Raw genomic sequence first — 27,073 nt, forward strand, 5'->3', positions numbered from 1 at the left:
GTAGAAGCAATGTGTTGTCTCACTCCATTAGAACAAGTCTACTTACGCGATTAGCTGAAACTGAGGCGAAAGAGGAACTAGTTTTCAATATCAAAGCATAGCTTGTCTCTTCAGGTGTTTATCGATGCTTGTAAGAAGCAGGTTGTGCGAACATGTAACATAAAGTCCTCATACTCATTTATTTTTCTGTCCTAGCTAAACGACATTTCGAAATCTACGAATTTTTTTTAGAATTTCCTCAACAAAAAGTAAATAAAGATGCTTTCAGAGGAACATGTTATTCATGATCTTATACACTTCCCATACAAATAACGTTTCTTTTATATGTGAGGAAATATGTTTAAGCACTCAGTAATAAGGTAACTACAAGGGTATAATGAGATAACAGAATTTATTGTAGCACTTGGATTTGATATTGGCCGAGAACATCTTTATCAAGGAAACAAGATACACTTTTGGGATTTAATATTAGGTAAGGTAGTTCAGTAGAAAAACGTACACAGTTATTTGAAACTAAATGATGCACATAAGGAAACGAAGAACGATTCCCAGCAAATGATTTTACCAAACAGACATCTCTTTACATATTCCAACACAACAATGTTTTTGGAGAGAAAATTGCTTTCTTAAACTTAAGTCACAATGTAAGCAACGCTATCAGGAACTCCAGTTTCATGAAAACTCTGTCTGACTTGGTTCTGAAAAAGTAACAAATATGTAGCAATGTCAAACGTAACAAAAATATGAAGTGAGTAGTTTTATTTATAGTTCGATACGATGTCCAGTGACGACTCAAGCTTACCTCAGTGACAATCAGATTTATTTCTCTAAAGATTATGCTGTAGTCTCTACGTATTAGCATTTCATTAATAAAACGGAACTTGTACATACATAACATTAACGAATACAAGGAACAAACTTTGTTATAATTGATATATTACTTTATAAAACAGTGTAGTTAACAAGCAGTTAACAATAAGAAGTATGCATTAACAAACATCAGTGAAATACAAACACTAAATGTAACACATTAACTTAAGACTAATGTTACAATGCTCAAACATAACTTCGCAAAGCAACTTTACCATAAGTTAACAAAAATATTTATTTACAACTATTACATGTAGTGACTAATATATAAATAAATAAAGCAAAAGATGCGAAACATATTTCAATGAAATATAGGGGACTATTTTAATACTCGATAGAGACGTCATGTAACTACAGATTTCTGATAAAATCATTGTTACTTCAGAAAAGCCTTAAGACCCTCATTTAAGTTCCGCAACCAATCATTGGAATAGAGTACACAATGCAGAATTAGGAACAATGAATCTTTCAAGACGTAGATATTTTCGGAGAAAATGACTGTCTAACTGAAAAGTATAAATCTGACATTTGGACACAGGGATGCAACTTGAAACGTGAACAATATTTGTGAACAGAAAGTGAACATTAATTCTTACCGACAAGAGCTACACATATAAATGTCATTCGCTTACGAAGTAGTTGTTTTAAACAATAAAATATGTCGTAATTGAACTAGCACGAATTTTATGTGTGCTATGATTTCTTTCTTACAATATTTACAGCATATTCCGTCTGTGTCTTGTAAAATATTCAGTGACGACCATATCTTCAAATGCGGTCGTTTAAATGCTATTGTGAGTTCCCTACAGCTGAGTAGCCTACGAGAAGATAAACTGTAAAACACTTGACCGATACCTCGTATAATTACAATACTAAATTCGTGTTCTAAGTCGTTGATTTACGGAAGAGGCCTCGTGTTGCAAATAGAACACAGTACTGTGCTGTTGCGAATAAATTACGAAATTTAAATTAACAATAACGGTCCACTGTTGACTTCTGTGGTAATTGAAGTGAAACGACAATTGACGTAATAGGCGATTGGTTCCATAATCTAATTTTCACGTATTCCGGCAAATTTCGGTGGAAAGTTGCTATATCCTTTTTTGGGAATGAGAATGTTATTTAGCGTACGACTTAATTCTCTTCAAATCCGACAGAAAACACGAGACCTAGCTGCATAACATCTCCGTGATGTAAGCAATGAGCAGTGACATAACCAATGAGCGCTGTTTTTACATTCATCATGATGTATTAACAACAATAGACTACGTCATTTACAATGTTTTGCAGGGTTTATACGTGTAGAATGAGTTTAACGGAAAATGTTAAGTTTGGCAGCGTTTCTGCTCCATTTAACGTACACTCAATTAAGATGAATAAGTGATTAAGCAGATGGGTATTGTTCACCTAATGAATACAATAAAATTGTTGACACCAATCAGTTCAGGTACGGTTGACTTAAAAAGGAAATAAATGATAGCAACAAAAAAAGCTCACCTCAAAACATAAAGTTTAATGTAGTAAGAAAGCAGTCCTTGAAATAGTATCATACGTTACGTTCTAGATGGATTATGCAATATGCACTTTGTTGATTATTTGAAAATTAAGATAGTAGACAACTCCTAATTAAATGCAGTTTTCGTTGTTGGAATGGAGCTTCCTTGCATTTCGAGATGCTCTATAAATATCTGTCAACATCAGGTTCGTCACATATCGGCGTTAAAAGTAATTCGATAGTGTTATATTTCAAGCTTCTTATCAATTATGAGTGTGTGCTCAAAGTTCATTCAAAGTTTCTATTATTTGTAGGCATCATATACAATACAAAGCAGGTCACCTAATTTGTTAGCTATAAAAGTTTTCGGAAGTGTTGAAGATGATGAGCAAAGGTTTCCGTAAAAGGAATACTATGCACAGTACGAAATTATTTTAAAGAATGGGAAGAGTTCATAGTTTATGTATCTACGGCGGATATTAAGAGGAATGAGTTTTCTTTCTTTTCCTTTTTTAATTGTGAAACAACAGCATACGACTGCTTCTTCAAAATAGTTTATAATGGTAAATGCTTGTTAAAAATTTTTAAATACTAGGGATATGTTCTAAAAGTGAGGGTTAAGAATACAACGAAACCGTTGGTTTACGTGTTATCAAAGTAAACATGGGTGGGACCTAAGCTTTGCTGTCAGCCGTTGTCTTTACATTTCGGATGGTAGGCGAATGTGACTGCAAGCCATATCATTCATGGGTCATCTGAGCCAGTACGTCGTTAAAAGAAATGCTGTAATACAAAGATAGATATTTGAAAGTTCACTATTATTGTTATGTGTGAATCGTATCCTATTAGATATTAAACGTTACAGCGAGGTATAAAAGTCTTGATCATTGGAGCGAGAGGTTATTGCAAATGCTTACAGCCATACGAAACAAAAAAAGGAACTGTGGTCCTCGCTTCTAGTGCTGTCTCAAAGAATTTCATATTGGGTTGACAACACGGATAAATATTAAACTGTTACAATGTGAATACTCTTACGGCGCAGCAAAAGAAAGGTAATTTAAATTTTCAAAACAACTGGATAGACTAAACATTTGCTATAACAGTTGATTTAATTAAACCTCATAATCACATCTATGGAATTCCACCAAGCTTGTGAAAAACTGAAATTGTTTTAACCAAAAAACTGTGCGAGGCAATGATAAAACTTTTCAGCTCATAATTTTATTTTATGAGCAATAAAAACTATTTTCCAAAGTAGATAACTTTGTTAAAAAACGGACGAGCGTTTAGTACATGAGAAAATACACATATTTTGAGGACCTAAGACCTTTTTTTATATTCTCATTGTTTCTGGAAATGTTTGTAACTAACAGCTGACAACGATATTACATAATGTTCATCACTCTTTTGCAGAAATTTTGAACTCGATTTGATTATAAGTACGGTGACTTATGTGACTGGTGCCAATCCTTTTATCATATATCTGGGTGTGCTGCTGCGTCATCTTGTAAAATACCTAAAATACCAAAATAGTACAATGAAAAACGTTTCGGCTGTGGTATAACGGCCTTCCTAAGGCCGCAAAATGTGAGAAATGCCGCTGAAACAAGGCTGAAACGCCGGGTATTTTATTATTTTATGTGTGTTGTGCGAGATAATTTGGCAAGTTATACACATGGAATTCGGTGAGCTTCTCGTGATTAAGTTACAGCAGCTCAGAATTAGCTTGGGAACAGGTCGCGATATTGTTCATTTTTTAGCAGAATTATTACTTTCGTTCCATTACTATTGAGTACAGAATACTTGCTAATCAGCACGTGGTTCTTGTAATTAGTTTAACCTTGTGTCTCACCTCGCTTAAACATCCGCTGACCCAAAATTGTTTGTGTGCTGTCGCTTCTAAGAGGAGCATAGCGAAAGCTGTAGATCTTGCTTCTGTAACCAAATCAGTAATATCACTGTGGGAGAAGCGCTACTGAAACGGCCTGTGGAGCACTGTCGTACTGCAGATTTGACCAAGGTTTCTGGTATATCAGTCTCCTGTACAGAGGGTTGCTCCTGCACGTAAATCAGGTAATATCGCTGATGTAATGCGTTACTAAAACGACACGTTTGATCGATGCTTTTGGTATGTCAGTGTGTGTGGCAGTGTATCACAGCAAGCTTTTGCCACTTTCGGACCATCACTATTGAAATGGCATGTGGAGCACTGTCGTATGTGACCAATGTTTTTGGTATATCAATATACGTGGCAGGCTATCGCAGTAGGCTGCTGCCCTTGTAGGACCACCGCTATTGAAATGACGTGTGGAGCACTGTCGTATTGACGATTCGTGTGTGAGAAATGTTTTTGGTGCGTCAGCTTTTGTGCACGAAGTCCCGAACGTAGGCTATGGCAGAAGGCTTCCGTCACCGGCAAGACGGCGCGAGTCGGGCCGCCGGGCTCAGTACGGCCTCCAGACGGCGGCGCCGTCGCTAGCGGAGTGCGCGCGCGGCTGCTGTTGCTGCTGAGGCACCGCGAGGCCGTTGCGCGCTTGGGAGGCGGCGTCTTCCTCCGCGCCGACGCCCCGCGACCCGCCTGCCGCCGCCGCTGCGGCCGCCGCAGCCGCCGCCGACACCGACGCGCAGGTACCGAGTAGTCCGCCTAGCGCAGAGCCTCCGGTCGACGACGCGCCGCCGTTCACGCCAGCCACCGACGGCGCGATGGCGTCGGTAGCCGTGGCGCCCGTCAGGTCCTGGTGGTGATGGTGGTGGTGCAGAGGGTGGTGGAACTGATGGTGGTGGTGGTGATGGTGGTGATTCTGATGGCCGCTGGCGGCCGAGTAGAGCTGCGAGTAGAGCAGCGACGCCGGCAGCACCGGCGCACCCAGGTACAGGTTGGATCCGCCGGAGCTGGCGTAAGGCGCGGCAGCGGCGGCTCCGGTGGTGGCCGCCTGGTGGTGGTGGTGATGGTGGTGGTGTCCCGGCACCAGCGAGGAGAAGGAGGGCGCGGCACCGCCGTTGTGCTGGCCGGCGCCCAGCAGGTCGTCGCTGCTGCCGACTGGCGATTCGCCCGCCGAGGAGTCGCTTAGCGAGCGCGGCCCCGAGGCGACGAGCCCGAAGTCTGCAGACGAAGGATAACGCGGAACCAGCAGACCGGCAGCACTGGACCCCGCCGAGCCCGCGGAGCCGACGCGCTCCTGCTGCTGCTGCTGGGGATTGCCCGCACCGTTGCTGGTTCCCCCGGCGGCACCGTTCGCTGTGTTGGCCCCCGCAGATCCGGTGGTGTCAGCGGCACCCGTCTGGTGGTGGCCGACGCCGCCCCCGTGCTGCTGCTGCTGCTGGGCACTCACCAGGCCGAGGTGCTGATCCAGGTCAGCCGTCGCTGTTGTCGTGTCGGGCAGCACTGTGATCATGCAAGCAGACTAAATGAGACCCAGTTTTGATATCTGCAGCTGCGAGCGGCTGTTGGAGCAGTTATGCCTAACAGTGTATTTGGTACAGACATGGAGCTGCATCATAAGTGAGAGTGGTTAGGGATTTACACCTACATTTATACTCCGCAAGCCACCCAACGGTGTGTGGCGGAGGGAACTTAACGTGCCACTGTCATTACCTCCCTTTCCTGTACCAGTTGCATATGGTTCGTGGGAAGAACGACTGCCGGAAAGCCTACATGCGCACTCGAATCTCTCTAATTTTACATTCGTGATCTCCTCGGGAGGTATAAGTTTGACTTGGAGCCCCTCTGCAAACTCCTGACTAAGGTACGACCAGATGGGATTGGTTCCCAAATATGTGAGTGGCTCGAAGACTTCTTAAGTAATAGAATCCAGTACGTTGTCCTCGTGTTCATCGAAGGTGAGGTCCGCTGTTGTTTCCTATCTACATAATTGATCTTTTGGATAGGGTGAATATCAACTGGTTGCTGATGGTGCTGTGGTGTACGGGAAGGTATCGTCGTTGAGTGACTGTAGGAGGATACAAGACGACTTGGATGGTGTAAAGAATGGCAGCTAACTCTAAATATAGATAAATGTAAATTAATGCAAATGAATAGGAAAAAGAATCACATATTGTTTGAATACTCCTTTAGTAGAGTAGCACTTGACACAGTCACGTCGGTTAAATAGTTGGGCGTAACATTGCAGAGCGATCTGAAGTGGGACAAGCTTGTAACGGTAGTTGTGGGGAAGGCAGATAGTCGTCTTCGGTTCATTGGTAGAATTTTGCGAAGATGTAGTCATCTGTAAAGGAGACCGCTTATAAAACATCAATACGACCTATTCTTCAGTACTGCTGGAGCGTTTGGGATCCCTATCAGGTCCTATTGAGGGAGGACATAGAAGCAATTCAGAGTCGGGCTGCTAGATCTGTTACTGGTAGGTTTGATCATCACGCGAGTGTTACGGAAATGCTTCAGGAACTCGGGTGGGGGTCTCTGGAGGAAAGGAGGCGTTCTTTTCGTGAATCGCTACTGGGGAAATGTAGAGAACCAGCTTTGAGTCTGACTGCAGAACAATTTTACTGCCGCCAGGTTATATTTCGCGGAAAGACCACAAAGATAAGATAAGAGAGATTAGGGCTCGTACAGAGGCATATAGGCAGTCATTTTTCCCTCGTTCTGTTTGGGAGTGGAACAGGGAGAGAAGATGCTGTTTGTGGTACGAGGTACACAGCGCCACACACCGTATAGTGTATTCCGGAGTATGTATGTAGATGTAGATGTAGATGAAGTAGGGGGGAAGCAATACATTCGAAACCTCATCCAGAATCGCACTCTCTCGAAACCTGGACAGCAAGCTACACTGCGATGCAGAGCGCCTCTCTTGCAGAGTCTGCCACTTGAGTTTGCTAAACTTCTCTGTAGCGATATCACGCTTACCAGATAACTCTGTGACGAAACTCGCCGCTTTTCTTTGGATCTTCTCTATCCCATCTGTCAACCCGACCTGGTACGGATCCCACAATGATGAGCAATACTGAAGTATAGGTCGAACGAGTGTTTTGTAAGCCAACTCCTTTGTTGATGGACTACATTTTCTAAGGGCTCTCCCAATGAATCTCAACCTGGCACCCGCCTTACCAACAATTAATTTTATATGATCATTCCACTTCAAATCGTTCTGTACGCATAAACCCAGATATTTTACAGAAGAAACTGCTACAAGTGTTTGTTCCGCTATCATATAATCGTACAGTAAAGGATTCTTATTTCTGTGTATTTGCAATACATTACATTTGTCTATGTTAAGAGTCAGTTGCGACTCCCAAGTGTCTATCCGCTGCAGATCTACCTGCATTTCGCTGCAATTTTCTAATGCTGCAACTTCTCTGTATACTACAGCATCATCCGCGAAAAGCTCATGGAACTTCCGACTCTGTCCACTAGGTCATTTATATATATTGCGAAAAGAAATTATCCCATAACAATCTACTGTGGCACGCCAGAGGATACTTTAATGTCTGTAGACGTCTCTCCATTGAGATACTGATACTTATCGTGTTCGGGGGTTGACTGATATGCTCGGACTCGTGAGAGGAGTAACAAACAGTAATAAAGCTGCGACCTAGCGATACAGTACACAACTGGCAAGCTTGGAGTAGAACTGACGGAAGAACACCTGAATGTTGCGAGAGTTTACGAGTTAAGAGAAAATGACCAAAGTCATGGTGTCTTAAGATCTGAGCGTGATAGAGATCGAGGTAGATCTGTTAGATAAGACAGTACTGGCACAATAGGAGACTAGCTGACAGCATAGGGGATGTAGAAGTAACAGTTTTTCAGGAGGCTAGACACCATGCAGTCGACAGGCAGTTGAGCTCTTCACTGCTACCCGTGAAACAATTCCTGGCTGGCCTGCAATGTGTCCAGAGGGAACAGCCAGCTTAATTAGAATTGTTAGCTACACAGAATGAACGGACGTCGTCGTTATTCAGTTCCATTGCATCGGTGTGGATCAGCAACAATAGGTCACAGATACACCCATAGGTCCATTTTCCAGTAGCAGGACTAAGTGCCCTATGCAAGTCTTTCACAGTCCACCACCACCCAATAAAGTGGGAGCTACATTAAAGCACATGCAACTACAAACACATGAGCTGATGTTAATCTGCTAAAGAAAACAAGAGTTAAACATCCGCTCACAAAACAAAATTCATGAAACTTCTTGGCAGATTAAAACTGTATGTCGGACCGAGACTCGAAATCGGGACCTTCGCCTTTGGCGGGCAAGTGCTCTACCAACTGAGCTACCGAAGCACGACTCACGCCCCGTCCTCACAGCTTTAATTCCGCCAGTACCATATTAGTGCACACTCCGCTGAAGAGTGAAAATTTCATTCTAGAAACAAAATTCATAGTTGCCTTGGAGAAAAGATCACGATTTGCCAAAACTGAGTGGTGCAGACCGACGTAAATTCATGACACGTAGAACTTTTTTTTTAGGAAAATCTGACTCAGAAGGACGTCCATGGGATATCCTGGCGCCACACCCTTACTACCAGACACCCGATACGTAAAAACCTGAAGTGGTTGGTTATTACAAATTGCTACGAGTGAGGTCAGCCTAGAGGCATGACACGACTAGAATTACAAGGCAGTGGTTTGCTGATTAACGCCACAATTTGTGACACATAGGGAACAGCTTTTCATCTCCCAGATAGCATAACTCTGACGACTGTTAGGAATGTGTCACAGCCATGGTTTTACTGACCAGATAAACCATTAGAGGTACTTCCAGGCCGAAGCCTGAACTACCTTTACGACGCCGGGGATCGCGATCTTCTTCATTCACAGGACAACTTATAGAAAGTAATAAAGGACGCATATGCTCCGCGTGTACAGCAATGCAGTGATGACGGCTGCAGTAAGGCATGACGATGAATGTCTCACTTTCTTGTACTGTTGTAGTTATAACTCTTATTTGAGTGCCCTATAATTTAGGCGGAAAACCATCTGCCCACTTGAGGTCCCAGTGGGTCAGTTCCCAATAGACTGAGTTTATCTTAGAAAATAGTAGTTATTGTAGCAAGCGGTTTACGCTGAGCTAGAATAAGGAGAGTCAAAATATATTATACCTATTTGTAACACTATCGGACATCTTGTCAAGTCTTTTCCAGAGATATGATAACTCTACGATCTGGTTAACCGGATCTCTCAAAGAGTGGAGATACGTTTCGCATCTGATGAAGATGCAGACTCCTGCAACTGTCTCGGCAAAATGAAGTCATAGGAAGCATGGCGCAAAAAACCTTGGAAAGAAGATGTATTCAGGGCGCAGACAAAGCGGAATTCTCCGCCCAGGGCCTTTGATCGTAGACGTTCCATCTCCATGAGAGTGTTGCCAAGAAAGTGGAGTTGGTCGTACAGCGGGAGAACTGGAGCAATGATGTAATGGTTGCTCAGCGGCCGGGCCTCGAGTAAGAGGACGAACCGCTTACGTTTCAGGAACGACAGAGGACCAGGCTTATACATACAGGGTGGTGATGTTACATGCTCTCAGGGATGATGGGAAGGGTGAACAGGTCAATTTAAGGTAATAGGCACCAGTCTGGAATCGACGGAATTGAAGGTTATAAGCGAAAATCGTTCTGATACCTCTGACAGTGGAACGCTTGCGTGTTGCTACCTTCCTTCAGTTCCAGTAAGGCCTTTAGCTGCACTGCCCCTGTATTGAAATCGGTTCTTTTGTGGTACCATTGAGTTAACATTTAATGATAAAAGGTTTTAATCATTTTTGAAGCTATGTGATCCTTAATCCGGTGTTTCAGTGTATATCTAGCGCCTGTTACAAAACGCCGCGGTATTCAGCTGAATTACGTCACTGCCAACATTTGCTCATAGCCCTCAATTATGCATTTTAAATCCGGTCTATACTGGACACATTTTTCTTGTTGTGGTCCATATTACTCCTACCAAAAATATGACAACCAAAGAGTTTAATGTAGAAGACATGTGTTTCATTGTATCGAAGATGAACAATTGGTCAAAGCTCTTAAGATATCTATTTTAAAGCCCACATTTATGAGATTTTTTCCTTGTTTTGTTCCACACTATCACCTATGAAAGATATCTACCCTACAGTATTAACAACAACAGTAACTGTACAGGTATTGCATTATCAGATGTATCGGAACGATAGTTGCTTAAAACTTTCGATTCTGTCGTTTCCGGACCATCGTCTCTTACCTAATTTCGATACATTACCCCTGTCTATCATCCATGACAGTTCGTAACATCAGCACGGTATCACCCTGTTCACCACCAAATTTAGACAGTGAGTTGCCAATGCCAGACTGCCACAGAAAACTAGCTGTGGGCTGCCGGCAGTGGTAAGTCCAAATGCTGAGACTTACCACAGGCTGAAGGTGTTGACTATGCTGGTACACTCCACATTCGACCAGAAAAGTCAGAATGCCACCACAACGTAGAAAATCAGTGATGGACATATCATTTTGTTCTTCATGTATGTAATCCGATTTTTACACTGAACGCACTGCTTTTTCCGAATAATGTGATCACTACCTGATCCAAATCGTAAATTTACATTTTCTTATGGTTTTAGACCCCATCCAGCGAATAAATATAGCACAAGAAGATTGAATTAAATGTAAGATATCAGAAACGCAAGTTTTGTATTGTGTTCTAACACAACCAGATGTTATAAGGAAGTGTGCATCTCTGAATTAATGAACATAGCTCTGGAACGTCCGTTTTGGACTGTTCTCTCATTGCAGCTCGGAAAATGAAACCACTGACTGTTTAAAAACGCTATACTACTTGGAACATTTTCATCACATGTAAACAGAGGCAGGCGGAGGTAAAAGCGGACCCTATTCATCATAAAGCAAAAAAACAGTGAACCTGGTAAAACTGGATGAGGAAAAATGGTTATCAGAAGAACAACCATTTGTACAAGGTAAGTAATGGACTTTACCATCCCAACAAAAATGTTAGAACTTTCATTTCCATTGGACAATGCAACGGAATGCGTGCCGGCCGCGGTGGTCTCACGGTTCTAGGCGCGCAGTCCGGAACCGTGCGACTGATACGGTCGCAGGTTCGAATCCTGCCTCAGGCGTGGATGTGTGTGATGTCCTTAGGTTAGTTAGGTTTAAATAGTTCTAAGTTCTAGGGGACTAATGACCACAGCAGTTGAGTCCCATAGTGCTCAGAGCCATTTGAACCATTTTGAACGGAATGCGTTTGAATGTAAGATTTCTATATTTTATCGATATCTAGGTTATTAAATGAAAATATATGTTAAATGGGATATGGTTTGTTAGTAACGTGATCCTTGAAGAAATGAAGCACCCACTGATTACAATATAAGGAAACACGCTAGCATATCGCAGAATATTACATAACTCCTCCATAGAAAGTGAGGTAGTTGCTCAAGTTTTAAGTAAATGCAAATTAAAATGCTTGATTCACTAAAACTGTACTCCTTCCCTGACCTTATAAAGGTTTCTCGAAAAGTCCACGGGTGTACCGCAGGTCTATAGTGTCCAATGGGCACAATATTTTTCGGCGATCAGACATGTCGCCATCGTCAGTGCCCGTAGGACACAATGGACCTGCAGTACACTCGTGGACTGTTCGAGCAAAGAAATACGCCGGGAGAAGTTTAAGAATCACATCTTAAAAAGGTTTCTGCAAAGAACTGCGGAATATTTGTTGTTACTTTAAAGTTACTGACGCTCATAAATGACGGAAATGTAATGAAATTTCAGAAGTGAGATTAAATTCAGTGTAAAAGGATTTCAAGGATAAGATTCGCTCATGACATTGCTATGAATTATAACAGTGAGGACAAATAACTAGATGTGTTGAACAGGATGAACTATCTACCAGACGTAGAAAACACCTTGAGAGTAAACCAACGAGTGACGAAGGTAATGAAGAACAGCAGAAATGAAATTAGCGATAAACTTACCTCAAAAATTGCCGAGGTTTGGGACGGGGAGGGGGGGGGACGGGGGGCAATTAGCAGTCGAAGCAAAGGAATTTGGCTAACTTGGAGGAATACGAGGTGTGAGGAACGAAGCAAGGAGGACAGAAGAGGCAAATTAGCAAACAGAGTTACCTTCGACAGGGCTTAACTTGAGAAAGGAATTCTTGGGAACTCCATGTGGAGTATCTAAGAGTATGAGAGTGAATCATGGATTGCAGGAAAATTGATAAAGAAGAGAGTCGAAGCACTGGAGATACGGTGTTGCAGATGGATATGAAAAACGAAGTGCACTGCTAAGATAAGTGATGATTCCCCGTAGTATCGGCAAGGAAAAAGAAAAAAATGGAATTAGAGACCAGAAGCAATAAAACCTCGAGGAATGACATCGAGAGAAATCAGAGATTGGAATACGTACGGTGCTACAAATAATTAAAGACATTGGGTGTACGTATTAATCGGAGGAAATTATAGTCACAGGAGAGAAAAAGCTGTCGGAACGCACCATACCAGGCGTAAGACTCACCAGGAACAAAATGTCCGAGATGATGCGTCATCAAGCCCCATAAGTGTATAAACTGAGGAGGAGGCAGGTATAAACAGTTGGGATGTATCGGAAAAGACGCATCATCAAACAGCCACCAACACGCCCGCGAAATCGCTATCTGTTCTCCCTGAATAAAAAGATATTTTATAGATAAGAGTGCAAAAAACGTCAAAATCCGCAAAGTATCGCAACAACTTCGTTTTTCTCTTGATTAACAACACTACCTTTCACCGTTTCTTGTAGATTTAAGCTTGTGAGGAAGTCATGTAAACAAAATACACCAAAAAGTAGGAGATGCTCCTACTTCATAATCTACGAACACAGCATGTGTTTGCACCAAATATACCTTTGGTAATTTAAGTAAATTACTTTCTTCATACGTCTACTAACTGTTTCTGTTTTCTTATCTAAATGTTTATTAATAACGTCTCTACTCCTGTGTTTGTCTACGTTTTCAGTGCTTTATTACTGTGACCACATAATCACTATCGGCGTTACTTATATTCACTGTTTTCCCTCTGAAGTGCTGTTTTTCGGAGAAAGGTTAAGACAAGTTAAGTAGTCAATTTTGTCTACATTTTACGTTGTGCGATAGAAGTTACTTCTACATTTCCATATAAATGTCAAACATTTCACAAGGACGAAATTGTGTTCAGATATGACTCAACAGTTATTTAACCTGTTTTCTTAACACTTACGCCACACATCACTGTGTCAGTCATCATCCATAATTTCTGTAAAATGTCGGCTTCCTTAGTTCGGAGGTCAGCATGTCTGATTGTCGTGCGGTGGACCGCCAATCAGAATTGAGACGGTTCCCGCTCGTTACCTGACAGTTATACTGGAAATAAGGCCACAAGAAGGGAGTCGCTCGCTAGCTGTGAACGCGGACGGTCATGTTACTAGTGTCAGTCAAAATAATGTGTAAAATGGAGAAATAATTGGCTTCTCGAGTACAAATTGTGTGGTCATAATAGCAGTTGCACTTACGGACAGTTTCGTGAAGTTCGAAAGTTTTGGAATGGTTTTGTTGGAGTGATATTCGCGAGTGAAAATTTGGCCTTCATAGTATCTGCATGACAGGTTTCAGTGTTCAACCACTGAGCATTTTTGGCGAGTAATTTCTTTTTTTGAAATCCACCAGAAGGACCGAATGTAATACGTCATGTTAGTGGTCGAATGAATGACTGTGGTACCGTTGTTTAACTCGGGTCGGATTTGGACAGATTTCTGGCTGCTGTGCATGCGAAGTGTATGAATTGTGAACTTGACGAAAATAACCAATAGTTTAAATGTGGACTGAATACTACCGATTCTTTTGTTAAAAGAACATATAAACATTTTTGTGGGAATGTTTCGGACATTATTTTCCAGAAGCCAATCCATTATCTTACCGCCCGATAAATTTTTTATAGACAGTTTTTCCACAGAACTTTATTTCATTGCTAGAGTTCTGGGGCCTCAGTAATTGTAGATAACAGATGGTGTTTTTTATCAACGCTGCTTTTACATCATCTTGTAAATATCTACGTTGCCGGGTGAAGGGACATCGAGAAGACGCCGTTCTGAGGTAGGTGAATTTCTAATTTGCAGCCTGCCCAGGACAAAACGGAATTTCAAACCTCGCCACGCCGCAACCAGAATTCTATTCCCAGTATTGCCAGGGAATTTTCCTTTCAGGAATTACGTAAAAGGGATGCACTCAGCCTCGCGATATTAACTGAGGGGATACTGAAATAAGAAGTAACAGTTCCAGGGTATGATAAGATTACAAACGCTGAGAGAGATGTCTCTCCATAAAGCATGGAAATGATGGCACTGGCAGTGAAAGAAAGACGGCAACCGGTCGGAAATGATGGCCCTCAAGGCTTGAAAGCGAAATTTGTATCACTCTAATTACACGTATCTTCTCGAAAACCATTGGAAGGTTGCCATAGCACAGACATTCTCATGGAGTACTGCAAGCATGGGTGTCCGTTGCCTTTAGACTGATTGGGAGACAAAAACTACCTTGGCTGCCAAACAGATTTACTGGGCATGCAGTAAAAGCGTTTTGCTAAAACGGACATTTAACCCGACGATGTCTTGTTACGAAAACTGCTCGAGGGAATAGTCGCCATTTCATGAACGAATAGCTGCGATTAGTAGCGGATCGCCCGCTGTTTACTTTCGATTTGATGCTTTCGGGAAATTGCCTCTCATTTTTACAGCGTGAGCTCTCACGGTAATGAGCCGCTCCGTGTCCACGGAACAGGGATTTCCACGCACTCGGCAGTGCCTCCTGATCCTGCTATAAGTTGGCAAAAACTGCCCGCGTGCATCCGTTAAATGACGTTAATTTAATTTCACTAGTTTCATATCACGGCCTGTATGCCAGCGTATTAGTACCAAAAGTAGTGAGTCACAAAGTAAGTCACTAGTGTCAGTCAAACAGTGGAAATTCTTCCGCTCAGCATTTAGAACAATTAAGAGAGGCCGGTGATAGAGAATACGCACTTATAACGCAAATAAAGTAGCATTAGTATGACACTGTGTTACAATTGATATTTCATTCCAGTCGCGACAAATTAAGAAATCTCTTTGTACCTCAGTTTACCATGTTAATAAACAATCAGTCTGTCATTATGATTCCCCTATTAACGGCCAGGAATGAAGAATCGGAAGTAATTATCCTCGATCGTCTTTTTACAACTTTTGCTCTATAGGCTAAAAGTGTTTTTCACCTCTGAGACGGATTTGTGAATACAATTTTTTTCTTTTTTTTTTTACGAGAGTTTTACACTAGCCGGCCGCGGTGGCTGCGCGGTTCTGGCGCTGCAGTCCGGAACCGCGGGACTGCTACGGTCGCAGTGTCGAATCCTGCCTCGGGCATGGATGTGTGTGATGTCCTTAGGTTAGTTAGGTTTAAGTAGTTCAAAGTTCTAGGGGACTTATGACCCATAGTGCTCAGAGCCATTTTTTTTAGTCTTACACTAATGAAACAAACATATACGTTATAGGGAGTGCAATACCTAATACAAGGAACCAAATCTTTTGTATGTGCTAGCTGGCAACCTTTGCTAAGATATTTACGTAACATTGGTCCTAAGATGTCAGTTACAGCGTTGTGTTCGTTGGCAGAATTTTTGAACAATGGGAATTTAAGCAGATGGGACCTGGATAAAATGACTAAACCAGAGGTTGTACATAGTTTCAGGGAAAGCATAAGGGAACAATTGACAGGAATGGGGGAAAGAAAAACAGTAGAAGAAGAATGGGTAGCTTTGAGGGATGAAGTAGTGAAGGCAGCAGAGGATCAAGTAGGTAAAAAGACGAGGGCAAGTAGAAATCTTGGGTTACAGAAGAAATATTGAATTTAATTGATGAAAGGTGAAAGTATAAAAATGCAATAAATGAAGAAGGCAAAAAGGAATACAAACGTCTCAAAAATGAAATAGACAGAAAGTGCAAAATGGCTAAGCAGGTATGGTAGAGGACAAATTTAAGGATGTAGAGGCTTATCTCACTAGGGGTAAGATAGATACTGCCTACAGGAAAATTAAAGAGACCTTTGGAGATAAGAGAACCACTTGTATGAACACCAAGACCTCAGATGGAAACCCAGTTCTAAGCAAAGAAGGGAAAGCAGAAAGGTGGAAGGAGTATATAGAGGGTCTATACAAGGGCGATGTACTTGAGGACAATATTATGGGAATGGAAGAGGATGTAGATGAAGATGAAATGGGAGATACGGAACTGCGTGGAGAGTTTGACAGAGCACTGAAAGACCTGAGTCGAAACAAGGCCCCCGGGAGTAGACAAAATTCCATTGAAACTACTGATGGCCTTGGGAGAGCAAGTCCTGACAAAACTCTACCATCTGGTGAGCAAGACGTATGAGACAGGTGAAATACCCTCAGACTTCAAGAAGAATATAATAATTCCAATCCCAAAGAAAGCAGGTGTTGACAGATGTGAAAATTACCGAACTATCAGTTTAATAAGCCACAGCCTCAAAATACTAATACGAATTTTTTACAGACGAATGGGAAAACTGCTAGAAGCCGACCTCGGGGAAGATCTGTTTGGATTAGGTAGAAATACAGGAACACGTGAGGCAATACTGACCCTACGACTTATCTTAGAAGAAAGATTAAGAAAAGGAAACCTACGTTTCTAGCATTTGTAGACTTAGAGAAAGCTTTTGACAATGTTGACTGGAATACTCGCTTTCAAATTCTGGAGGTGGCAGGGGTAAAACACAGGGAGCGAAAGTCTATTTACAATTTGTACGGAAACCAGATGGCAGTTATAAGAGTCGAGGGAAATGAAAGGGAAGCAGTGGTTGGGGAAGGGAGTAAGGCAGGGTTGTAGCCTCTCCTCGATGTTATTGAATCTGTATGTTGAGCAAGCAGTAAAAGAAACAAAAGCAAAATTCGGAATAGGTATTAAAATCCATGGAGAAGAAATAAAAACTTTGAGGTTCGCCGATGACATTGTAATTCTGTCAGAGACAGCAAAGGACTAGGAGGAGCAGTTGAACGGAATATATAGCGTCTTGAAAGGAGGATATAAGATGAACATCAACAAATCCAAATGGAATGTAGTCGAATTAAGTCGGGTGATGCTGAGGGAATTAGATTAGGAGATGAGACACTTAAAGTAGTAAAGGAGTTTTGCTATTTGGGGAGCAAAATAACTGATGATGTTCGAAGTAGAGAGGATATAAAATGTAGACTGGCAATGGCAAGGAAAGCGTTTCTGAAGAAGAGAAATTTGTTAACATCGCGTATAGATTCAAGTGTAAGGAAGTCTTTTCTGAAAGTATTTGTATGGAGTGTAGCCATATATGGAAGTGAAACATGGACTATAAATAGTTTGGACAAGAAGAGAATAGAAGCTTTAGAAATGTGGTGCTACAGAAGAATGCTGAGGATTAGATGGGTAGATCACATAACTAATGAGGAAGTATTGAATAGGATTGGGGAGAAGAGAAGTTTGTGGCACAACTTGACCTGAAGAAGGGATCGGTTGGTAGGACATATTCTGAGGCATCAAGGGATCACCAATTTAGTACTGGAATGCAGCGTGGAGGGTAAAAATCGTAGAGGAAGACCAAGAGATGAATACACTAAGCAGATTCAGAAGGATGTAGGTTGCAGTAGGTACTGGGAGATGAAGAAGCTTGCACAGGATAGAGTAGCATGAAGAGCTGCATCAAACCAGTCTCAGGACTGAAGACCACAACAACAACAGCGCTCTGTGATATGATTTCGTTTCCTGAGAGTGTACAAAGGTTTGAAATATTCTCTGTTCGCTATTAGGTAACAGTCAGTTCGTCTTTCGGAAAGGTAAAGGCACCAGACAGAAAGTTCTGGCATTGCACTTTATGATGGAAGCGAGACTTATGACAAAAAAACCAAACGCAGCCATAGGATTTGGTGACCTAAAAAAGTGTTCGACAACGTAAAATGGTGCCAAAATTTGGATGTTCTTAGGAAAATAATATGAATGAAAGAAGAAGGGCGTAGCGCTCGGACTAAAAAAGTGTAAGATAGGGATGAAGTCTTTCATCGCTACTGCTCAGTCTATACAGTGAAGAAGCGAAGACGGGAACAACGGAAAGTTTCAACAGTAGGATTTGAATTCAAAATGAAATAGTATAAACGATTAGATTTGCTGACGTCATTGCTATCCTCAACGAAGGTATGGTAGAATGAGCACTGAATCTGGACTGAGAGAAAGCCGACGAAAGACGCAACTAATGAGGAGTAGTGAATAAGATATTAGCGACAGATTTAACATCAAAATAGGGGACCACGAAGTAGACGAAGTAGAAGGAAGTCTTTTCTTAAAACAAAAAACACAAGACAGACGAAGCAAGGTGGAAATAAAGAGCTAATTAGGACAGGCAAATAGGGCAGTCCTGGTTGAAAATGGTTCAAATGGCTCTGAGCACCATGGGACTTAACTTCTGAGGTCATCAGTCCCCTATAGCTTAGAACTACTTAAACCTAACTAACCTAAGGACAATACACACATCCATGCCGGAGGCAGGATTCGAACCTGCGATCGTAGCGGTCGCGCGGTTCCAGACTGCAGCGCCTAGAACCGCTCGGCCAGTCCGGCCGGCGGACAGTCCTGGCCAAGAGAAGTCCGTTAATAACAAAATTTCAGCCCCAGTCTAGAAAGACACTTCTGAAATGTACGTTTGGAGCACTGAATTGTGAGGCATTCCGGGCACACCGAAAAAGAGTTACCTAAGTCTTTGAGATGTGGTGCTTTAGAAGGATTTTGAAAGTTAGGTGAGGTGATGAAATATTAGAAAGTTGTTTGCAGAATCGGTGAAGAAAGGAACATATGGAAAACAAACACAAGAAGACGAGGCAGGATGAAACGACGTGTATTAAGACAATAGGGAATAACGTTCATTGTCGCACAGTATTAGCCGAGCGGTCTCAGGCGCTGCGGTCATGGACTGTACGGCTGGTCCCGGCGGAGGTTCGAGTCCTCCCTCGGGCATGGGTGTGTGTGTTTGTCCTAAGGATAATTTAGGTTAAGTAGTGTATAAGCTTAGGGACTGATGACCTTCGCAGTTAAGTCCCATAAGATTTCACACACATTTGAACACAATAACGTTCATCGAACTAGAGGGAATTCGGAGGGTAAAAAATTCTTGCCGAAGACCGGGCATGAATTGAACCCTCATACCAGAAGTCGAAATATTACGTTTCTTTCCTCTAGATGATGACACTATCATGCAGGTGTGTTCACTGTTGCTGAAAATTCTTGTATTTTTATGTAAACTCGACAGATTAGAATCTTCAGGCCCTCTCTGACATCGAATCCAGGATTTTCATTTACAGTACTTTGTTTTCTCTTCTTTGCTTAAGAAGTGACAATAGGCATAACATGATAAACAGTATTAATACGGTATTAGTAAAATTAAAGGGATTTCAATGCATCTGACAACAATGACAATAACAGTATACACTGAGAAGCGTTGTTACTAGCTGTACTATTTTTCCTACTACTACTGGTACCACTTTTTCTACTGCTGCGGCTGCTGATAGTAATAATAGTAATGACAATAAAAATAATGACAGCAAATGTTGCACATTGTTATTGTTGATGCAAAATAATGACCTTTTTTTGGCTTACTGAGTTTTGAGAGAGAAAAGTTTCGGAATAATGAACCACATAAGCGTTCTGGTAACTGCTGAAGCTCTGGTTAGGTAGAAGGGAACTTTGTTCTAATGGGGTAAGATGCGCATACACGAACATGATGGTCAGGTTTGCTGTTTTAGCAGATATTTAATTAATCATCTTTTGAAGGTGCATATGTTATTTAGTTCCCTGAAATCATTCCAATGTCAGGTCACTGCAACTTGAAGGGCCTTACTGAAGTTGAACCAAAAGGAATTTACGGTGATGAGAACAGTGTTTCTGCTGTGTAATTTAGGCAAGAGCGTTAAGGTTGCGAAAGACGAAGGACTTTATACGCTGGCAAGACGGTTGGGATACTGAAAGCGCGAAATTCTCTGCCCTTGCCTGCACGTAGCCAGGGTAGTCGTGTATAAAATGGTGAAATATATCAAAAGTCTTAGATATAGTATCATGCGCAGGCTTTCAGTACAAGTTCCAGACGCCTTGAGCTTTTCTGAGAAAGACCTTGCAGGATAGCATATTGTAATCAACAAGTGGGAATATAGTCGTCTGCACAACTTTCATTTTCAGGTCAAAAGAAAAGAGCTTTAATTAATTTGGTAGGGCAAGGAGAGACGCTGAATCGATCTTGCCCATTGTAGCTACGTGATCAGCGGTGGTTTGTATTTCATCTGTTATTACTCCTACGATCTTCCCTTGCCCGTCCCATTAGCTATTAAAGATGATGTAGATTTATGCAGATAATTTTCAGGTTATATTAGTCTAAGTGCAACATAATAAAACCAATTTTATTATCTCATACTCTCTTCGCCTTTTTTAAACGTATTGTCAGTGACATAAAATATATACATATTTTTGGATATACCATTTTGCCTCACATATTAGACACTATATTTAAGGGTAGAAACAGTTCTCACATTTTCTGACTTTGTATGATCTAATAGCGGACAAAATTTGAACTTTCAAGGTTTGTAACTGTTGTACTACTTATCATGTGTCCTTGCCCTGTTGGTTTTACTGCTGTTCTTCTTTCAGCCTTTCGAAAAAATCACTGGCACAGCAGTGAGAACGTGCACACTCTTTTCTTTGCATTCTGTTTCGCATGTTGTCCCTTCAATGTGATTGTGTGTGTATGTGAACTGAATGTCGGTCTCGAAAGTGTGTTCATGGTATGTGTAGCCAGTGTGAGTGTGTGTATGTGAACTGACTGTCGGTCTTGAAAGCGTGTTCGTGGCATCTGTACCCAGTGTGTGTGTGTGTGTGTGTGTGTGTGTGTGTGTGTGTGTGTGTGTGTAGGTGAACTGAATGTCGGTCTCGAAAGTGTTTTCGTGGGATCTGTAGCAATGTGTGTGTTTGTGTGTGTATGTGTGTGTGTGTGTGTGTGTGTGTGTGAGAGAGAGAGAGAGAGAGAGAGAGAGAGAGAGAGAGAGAGAGAGTGAATTTATTAACTGAGGCGACAAAATTAATGAGATAACTCGTTCTTGTCGGGTGTAGCGCAGGAAGTGACGTGGCATGGACACAACAAGTCGTGGGACGTCTCCTGCACAAATATTGGCCATGCTGTCGCTGTAGCCGCCCATAATTGCGAAAGTGTTGCCGATGCAGGATTTTGTGCTCGAACGGAGCTCTCGATTATGTCCAGTAATCGTTCATGTCGGGCCATCTGGGTGGCCATATCGTTAGAACTGTCCAGAATATTGTCCAAACCAATAGCAAAAACTGTGGCACGACAGGGTGCGTGGCACATTGTCATGCACAAAAATTTCATAGTTGTTTGGGAACATGAGGTCCACGAACGACTAAAGATGATCAGTGATCAGTTCAGTCTGACCAGAAGACCCAGCTCAGTCCATGAGAACACAGGCGACACCATTGAGAAGCCACCACCAGCTTTAACAGAGACTTGTTAGAACGGAAGACCAACGCTTCGTGGGGTCTGCGACACACCCGAAGCCTACCGTCAACTCTTAGCAATTAAAATCGGGACTCATCTGACGAGAAGACGGTTTTCCAGTCGTAAAGAGTCCAACCGAAATGATCACGAGCCAAGGAGAGCGCTGCAGGCTATGTGCTGTTAGTAACGGCACTCGCATCGGTCGCCTGATGCCATAGCCAAGTAACGCTACATTTCGGCTAGCTGTCCTTACGGATACGTTTACGGTAGGTCGCACATCGATATCTACGATTATTGCAAGCAGTGTTGCTTTCTGTTAGCGCTGGCAACTCTAGAAAACGACCCTGCTCTCGGTTGATAAGTGAAGCCTGTCGGCCACTCCGTTGTCCACGGTGAGAGGTAACGCCTGCAATTTGGTATTCTCGGCACACTCTTGGGACTGTGGACCTCGAAATATTGAAGTCCCTAACTATTTCCTAAATGTAATATCCCATGGATCTATCTCCAATTACTACAGACTACATAGTCTGTTACTTCCCGTCGTGTCGTCATAGCCACTTGACACCCATTCACATGAATCACCTGTGAATCACAGCTCCGCCAGTGCATTGCCCTTTTAAATGTTGTGTACTCTCTACTACCGCCAACCGAATATGTGCAAATTGCTATCCCCATGACTTTTGCCACCTCAGTGTATATGCTTAAGTACAATTAGATGAATATATACAAACTTGTTATTATTGTTTGAAAATGTTTCACAGCTTGTATCAAGTTTACCATAGATTTGGTCTTTATATGTTTCTTTTCATTTATCATCTTTTAATATACTGCAATCGGTATTTAGGCGCGTTAATTTGCCGGCATCTGAATAGGGCGTGCCGGCCGCTGTGGCCGAGCGTTTCTAGGCACTTCAGTCCGGAACCGCGCTGCTGCTACGTTCGCAGGCTCGACTCCTGCCTCGGGCATGGATATGTGTAATTTCCTTAGGTTAGTTAGGTTTAAGTAGTTCTACGTATAGGGGACTGATGGCCTCAGATGTTAAATCCCATAGTGCTTAGAGCCATTTGAACCATCTGAATAGGGCGTTTACTGTACTTCTGTATTCTGATGATTTTGATGCCTGGTTCTCTGTTGGTAGGATGGTGGTTGTGGTGTTTTACGTACCCTGAAAATGTAGGATAGTTTGTTCCCTAGTTCCAAAGCCTCACTTGGTCTTCGTAATTCGTTTTGAAATCGCTTCGCTTTTTTCCTGTGTATACTAAATCGCAAATTTGGCTCTCACACTGATATATTCACACTCACTGGATTTTGCTCATGTTGACTGTTTGTTGCCTTAAGCTGGCTTGAAGAGTTAAAACACGTTACAAAGAATACATTAATTGTTGTAAGCATGAAACAAACGATTCCACTTCCGCAGAGTACTCCATATAATCTTCCATTCAGTACAAAAGACGTGAAAGTCATCAGGATAAATAAACACAACAAACGCGTTATACTAATGCAGGAAAACTACCACATCGGGAGAGTTAATCGGGAATTTGTGGTAAGTTTCTATGGGACCAAACTGCTGAGGTCATCCCTAGACTTACACACTACTTAAACTAACATACAATAAGAACAACACTTCACCCATGCCCGAAGGAGGACTCGAACCTCCGTCGGGAGGGGCCTCCCTACCCGTGACATGGCGCTTTAAACCACGCGGCCACTCCTCGCGGCACCGGGAGATTAATTGGAGTGAACGGGCAGGTTACAAACGACCACACATATAATGGACAAGAATTCTTTGATAAACACGAAAAAACACATAACATTTGAAAAAAATAATAGAGGATTATGACGAAATATTAGAGGACGACAACAGCAAAAGTCACTGGAGAACTGAGAGTCGCACTCGCGAAACCTGTCATCACCAAAACAACACGAAGGGAGCATGATACAATGGGAAGTGCAATGCGAGCTGAAATTCCAAAACCAATTCTCAGTGATTCGGATGCAGGTAAAGGATAATTTGGTCGCAAGCCATAAAACCTGGACTGTGGAGCAATGGAAGATAGTCATTTGGTTGGAAAAATATGCCTGCCAAGAGTCGTGGTTCTGTGATGATTCGGACAGCATATCGTGGTATTCAATGGGTCCCACGGTTGCTCTCCAAGGTCGCATTCGTACCAAGGACTATCTGATCATTTCAGCTGATCAGGTCTATCCCATGGTACAGTGTATCTTCCCTAATGGTGAAGCTGCGTTCCAAGACGGCAGGGCCCTTGTTCACACACCTGTCTCTGCCCATGACTGGTTTTTTGAGCACGAAGGCGGATTGCCGCTTCTCTTTCGACCACCACAGTGACGGATCTCAATGTTATTGAGCCTTTGTGGCCTACTTTGGAGAGAAGAGTGTACTATCGTTATCCACTTCCATCACTGTCACCTGAAGTTACCACCGTTTTGCTCAAAGAATGCTATAGGATTTCTTGACGACTGGAAGCTGTTTTGAATGCCACCTGATTTCCTACACCGTATTAGACATGGTTCAAATGGCTCCGAGCACTATGGGGCTTAACATCTGAGGTCATCAGTCCCCTAGAACTTAGAACTACTTAAACCTAACTAACCTAAGGACATCACACACATCCATGCCCGAGGCAGGATTCGAACCTGGAACCGTAGCGGTTGCGCGGGTCCAGACTGAAGCTCCTAGAACCGCTCGGCGACAGCGACCGGCTATTAGACATGGTAACATGTTATATTCTGATATTTTCATTTTTTTTTTTTTTTTGTCGAACCTCTGTAACTATACAGAAACAAAGGCTAAATCACAAAAATACATACATACACACGTATGCTCACAAATACACACACACACACACACACACACACACACACACACACAGAGAGAGAGAGAGAGAGAGAGAGAGAGAGAGAGAGAGAGAGAGAGAGAGAGAGAGAGAGAGAGAGGGAGAGGGAGAGAGAGAGAGAGACCACAGATATCACAAAGACACATTCGACAATTTGCAACAACATTCAAAAACACAAACACTACCATTGTGTTTTCGTACACGGTTCAGTCACAGTAATGCGACCACCTGTCAAAAACCTTTTGCGGAGAGGACATAGAGGAAGAGATTCATTGAGGTTCTGGAAAGTACCAACATGGATGGGGAGCCTTGGCGACAACAGTGCTGTGGCAGCTGCGCTAGGTTTTACTGTTCAGGATCCACGGCATAAAGAGCCCCACAGGTTCTCGATTGGGTTTAAATCCACGAAGTTTGATGGCCAGGGGAGCACTGCAATATCATCCTGGGGCTCTTGGAACCAAGCACGTACACTGCGAGCTGTGTGACACGTTGCATTGTCTTCTTAGTAGACACCATCGCCGTGAGGGAAAATATAACTATTTGTAGGAGTGGACTTGGTCCCCAAGGATACATTCATTCTTTTGTTGATCCATTGCTTCTCCCTAAAGAATGTCGAGATCACCCAGGGAAGGCAACGAAAACATTCCCCGACTACAACGCATGCAGGGTGTTTGCTTTCACATGTTTCACACAGTACACGCCAACGGCCATCTATCCCATGGAGCGTAAAACGCGATTCACCTGGAAAAAACCATTTGTCGCTATTCAATGGAGGTTCAGATGCGGTTTTGGTGTTCAAGTCCCAGCCTTCGTCGCCCTTGAACAGTAGCCAACATGGGTGAATGAACCAGGCACCTAAGATAGAGGCCCCTAGGTTCATCTGGAGGTTCAGTTGCTCAACAGTTGCACGTCTATTCGCCCGTACACATCTCTTCAGCTTTCGTTAACCCCTGCCGTCTATGGTCTGTGATGCCGGATTTGGATAGCAACATTTTGCCGTGTACGTTAACCACGGCGACAAGCGGACATTTTACAGACTCTACCGTTTCGTAAATACTTCAATCCTTAGTCCGAAATTCAATGATCTCGCCCCTGTGAAAGTCAGGTAAATTGCTCTGATTCCTCGTTACGAGAACGATAGCATTGTTTTCCGCATCCACAAAACACGCTCTATGTACCCTCAACTGCCTGTTCTGCCACCTGTCGTCTGTGAATGGTTTTGAACGTTGATGTCGATCACAGGCGGTGGACACATTAACATGGTTGGATCGTGTATTATGGCTGATGTTCGGAAGAGAGGAGAGCATGGCAATCACACATGATTATTTCAGTGCCTAGAAACCGAGTAAGTAAAATGTTGGACCATTGTTATGTTATTCACAATTAATGAGACTTCTGTACTGTTTATAACCTTCAAGTGCAGTGTCTAGTGTATGAAGTAAATTGCTTCTCTCTCTCTCTCTCTCTCTCTCTCTCTCTCTCTCTCTCTCTCTTTCTCTCTCTCTCTCCCCCCCCTCTCTCTCTCTCCCTCCCTCTCTCTCTCTCTCTCTGTGTCTATGTTTCAGTTATTAGCTAGGTGTATTCCAATCTCTGTCTTCTTCCTACAGTTTTTGCTCTGTACAGCTCCCTCTAGTATCATAGAAGTCATTCCCACTTTTCTTAAAAGATGTCCCTTCTCCCTGTAACAATTTTTTCCACATATTCCTTTCCTCTCCGATAAATGCAGTACCTCCTCATTCCTTACCTTATCAGTCCATCTTATTTTCAACATTCTATATAATCTTTTGTTTCGGTTTCGGTTTTCCCACAGTCCACGTTTCACTACCATACAGTGCTGTACTCCAGACGTACATTCTCAAAAATTTCTCCCTCAAATGGCCCATGTTTGATACTAGTAGACTTCTCTTGGATAGGAATGCCCTTTTCTTCCATTGCTAGTCTGCTTTTGATGTCCTCTTTGCTCTGTCCGTCAATGGTTATTTTACTGCCTAGATAGCAGAATTCCTTAACTTCATCTACTTCGTGACCATCAGTCCTGATTTTACGTTTCTCGCTCTTCTCATTTCTGCTGCTTCTCATTCTTTCGTCTTTCTCCCCTTTACTCTCAATCTATATTCTGTACTCATTACATCGTTCATTCAATTCAGTAGATCGCGTAATTGTTCTTCACATTCATTCTGTACAGCAATGTGATCAGCGAATCGTATCATTCATATCCTTTCAGTCTGAATTTCATTTATTTCCATCATTGCTTCTTCGATTGAACAGTAAGGGCGAAAGACCACAGCCCTGTTTTATAAGCCTTTTAATCCGAGCACTTCGCTCTTGATCGTC

General features: G+C 42.4%; 1 protein-coding gene across 1 annotated transcript in view; it reads right to left on the reverse strand.

Moving 5' to 3' along the window:
* Positions 1 to 408: 408 nt before the first annotated feature.
* The window catches only part of LOC126336046 (protein lozenge-like), a gene marked incomplete at its 5' end in the record, with an annotated part of 433,243 nt that continues 406,578 nt past the window's right edge, over positions 409 to 27,073 (reverse strand). Inside the window, one exon of the mRNA XM_049999526.1 lies at positions 409 to 5,750. Coding sequence (XP_049855483.1) covers positions 4,810 to 5,750 — 941 coding nt within the window. The remainder of the gene's footprint in view (positions 5,751 to 27,073) is intronic.

Source organism: Schistocerca gregaria, chromosome 2, assembly GCF_023897955.1.
Source record: "Schistocerca gregaria isolate iqSchGreg1 chromosome 2, iqSchGreg1.2, whole genome shotgun sequence".
NCBI classification, from domain to species: domain Eukaryota; kingdom Metazoa; phylum Arthropoda; class Insecta; order Orthoptera; family Acrididae; genus Schistocerca; species Schistocerca gregaria.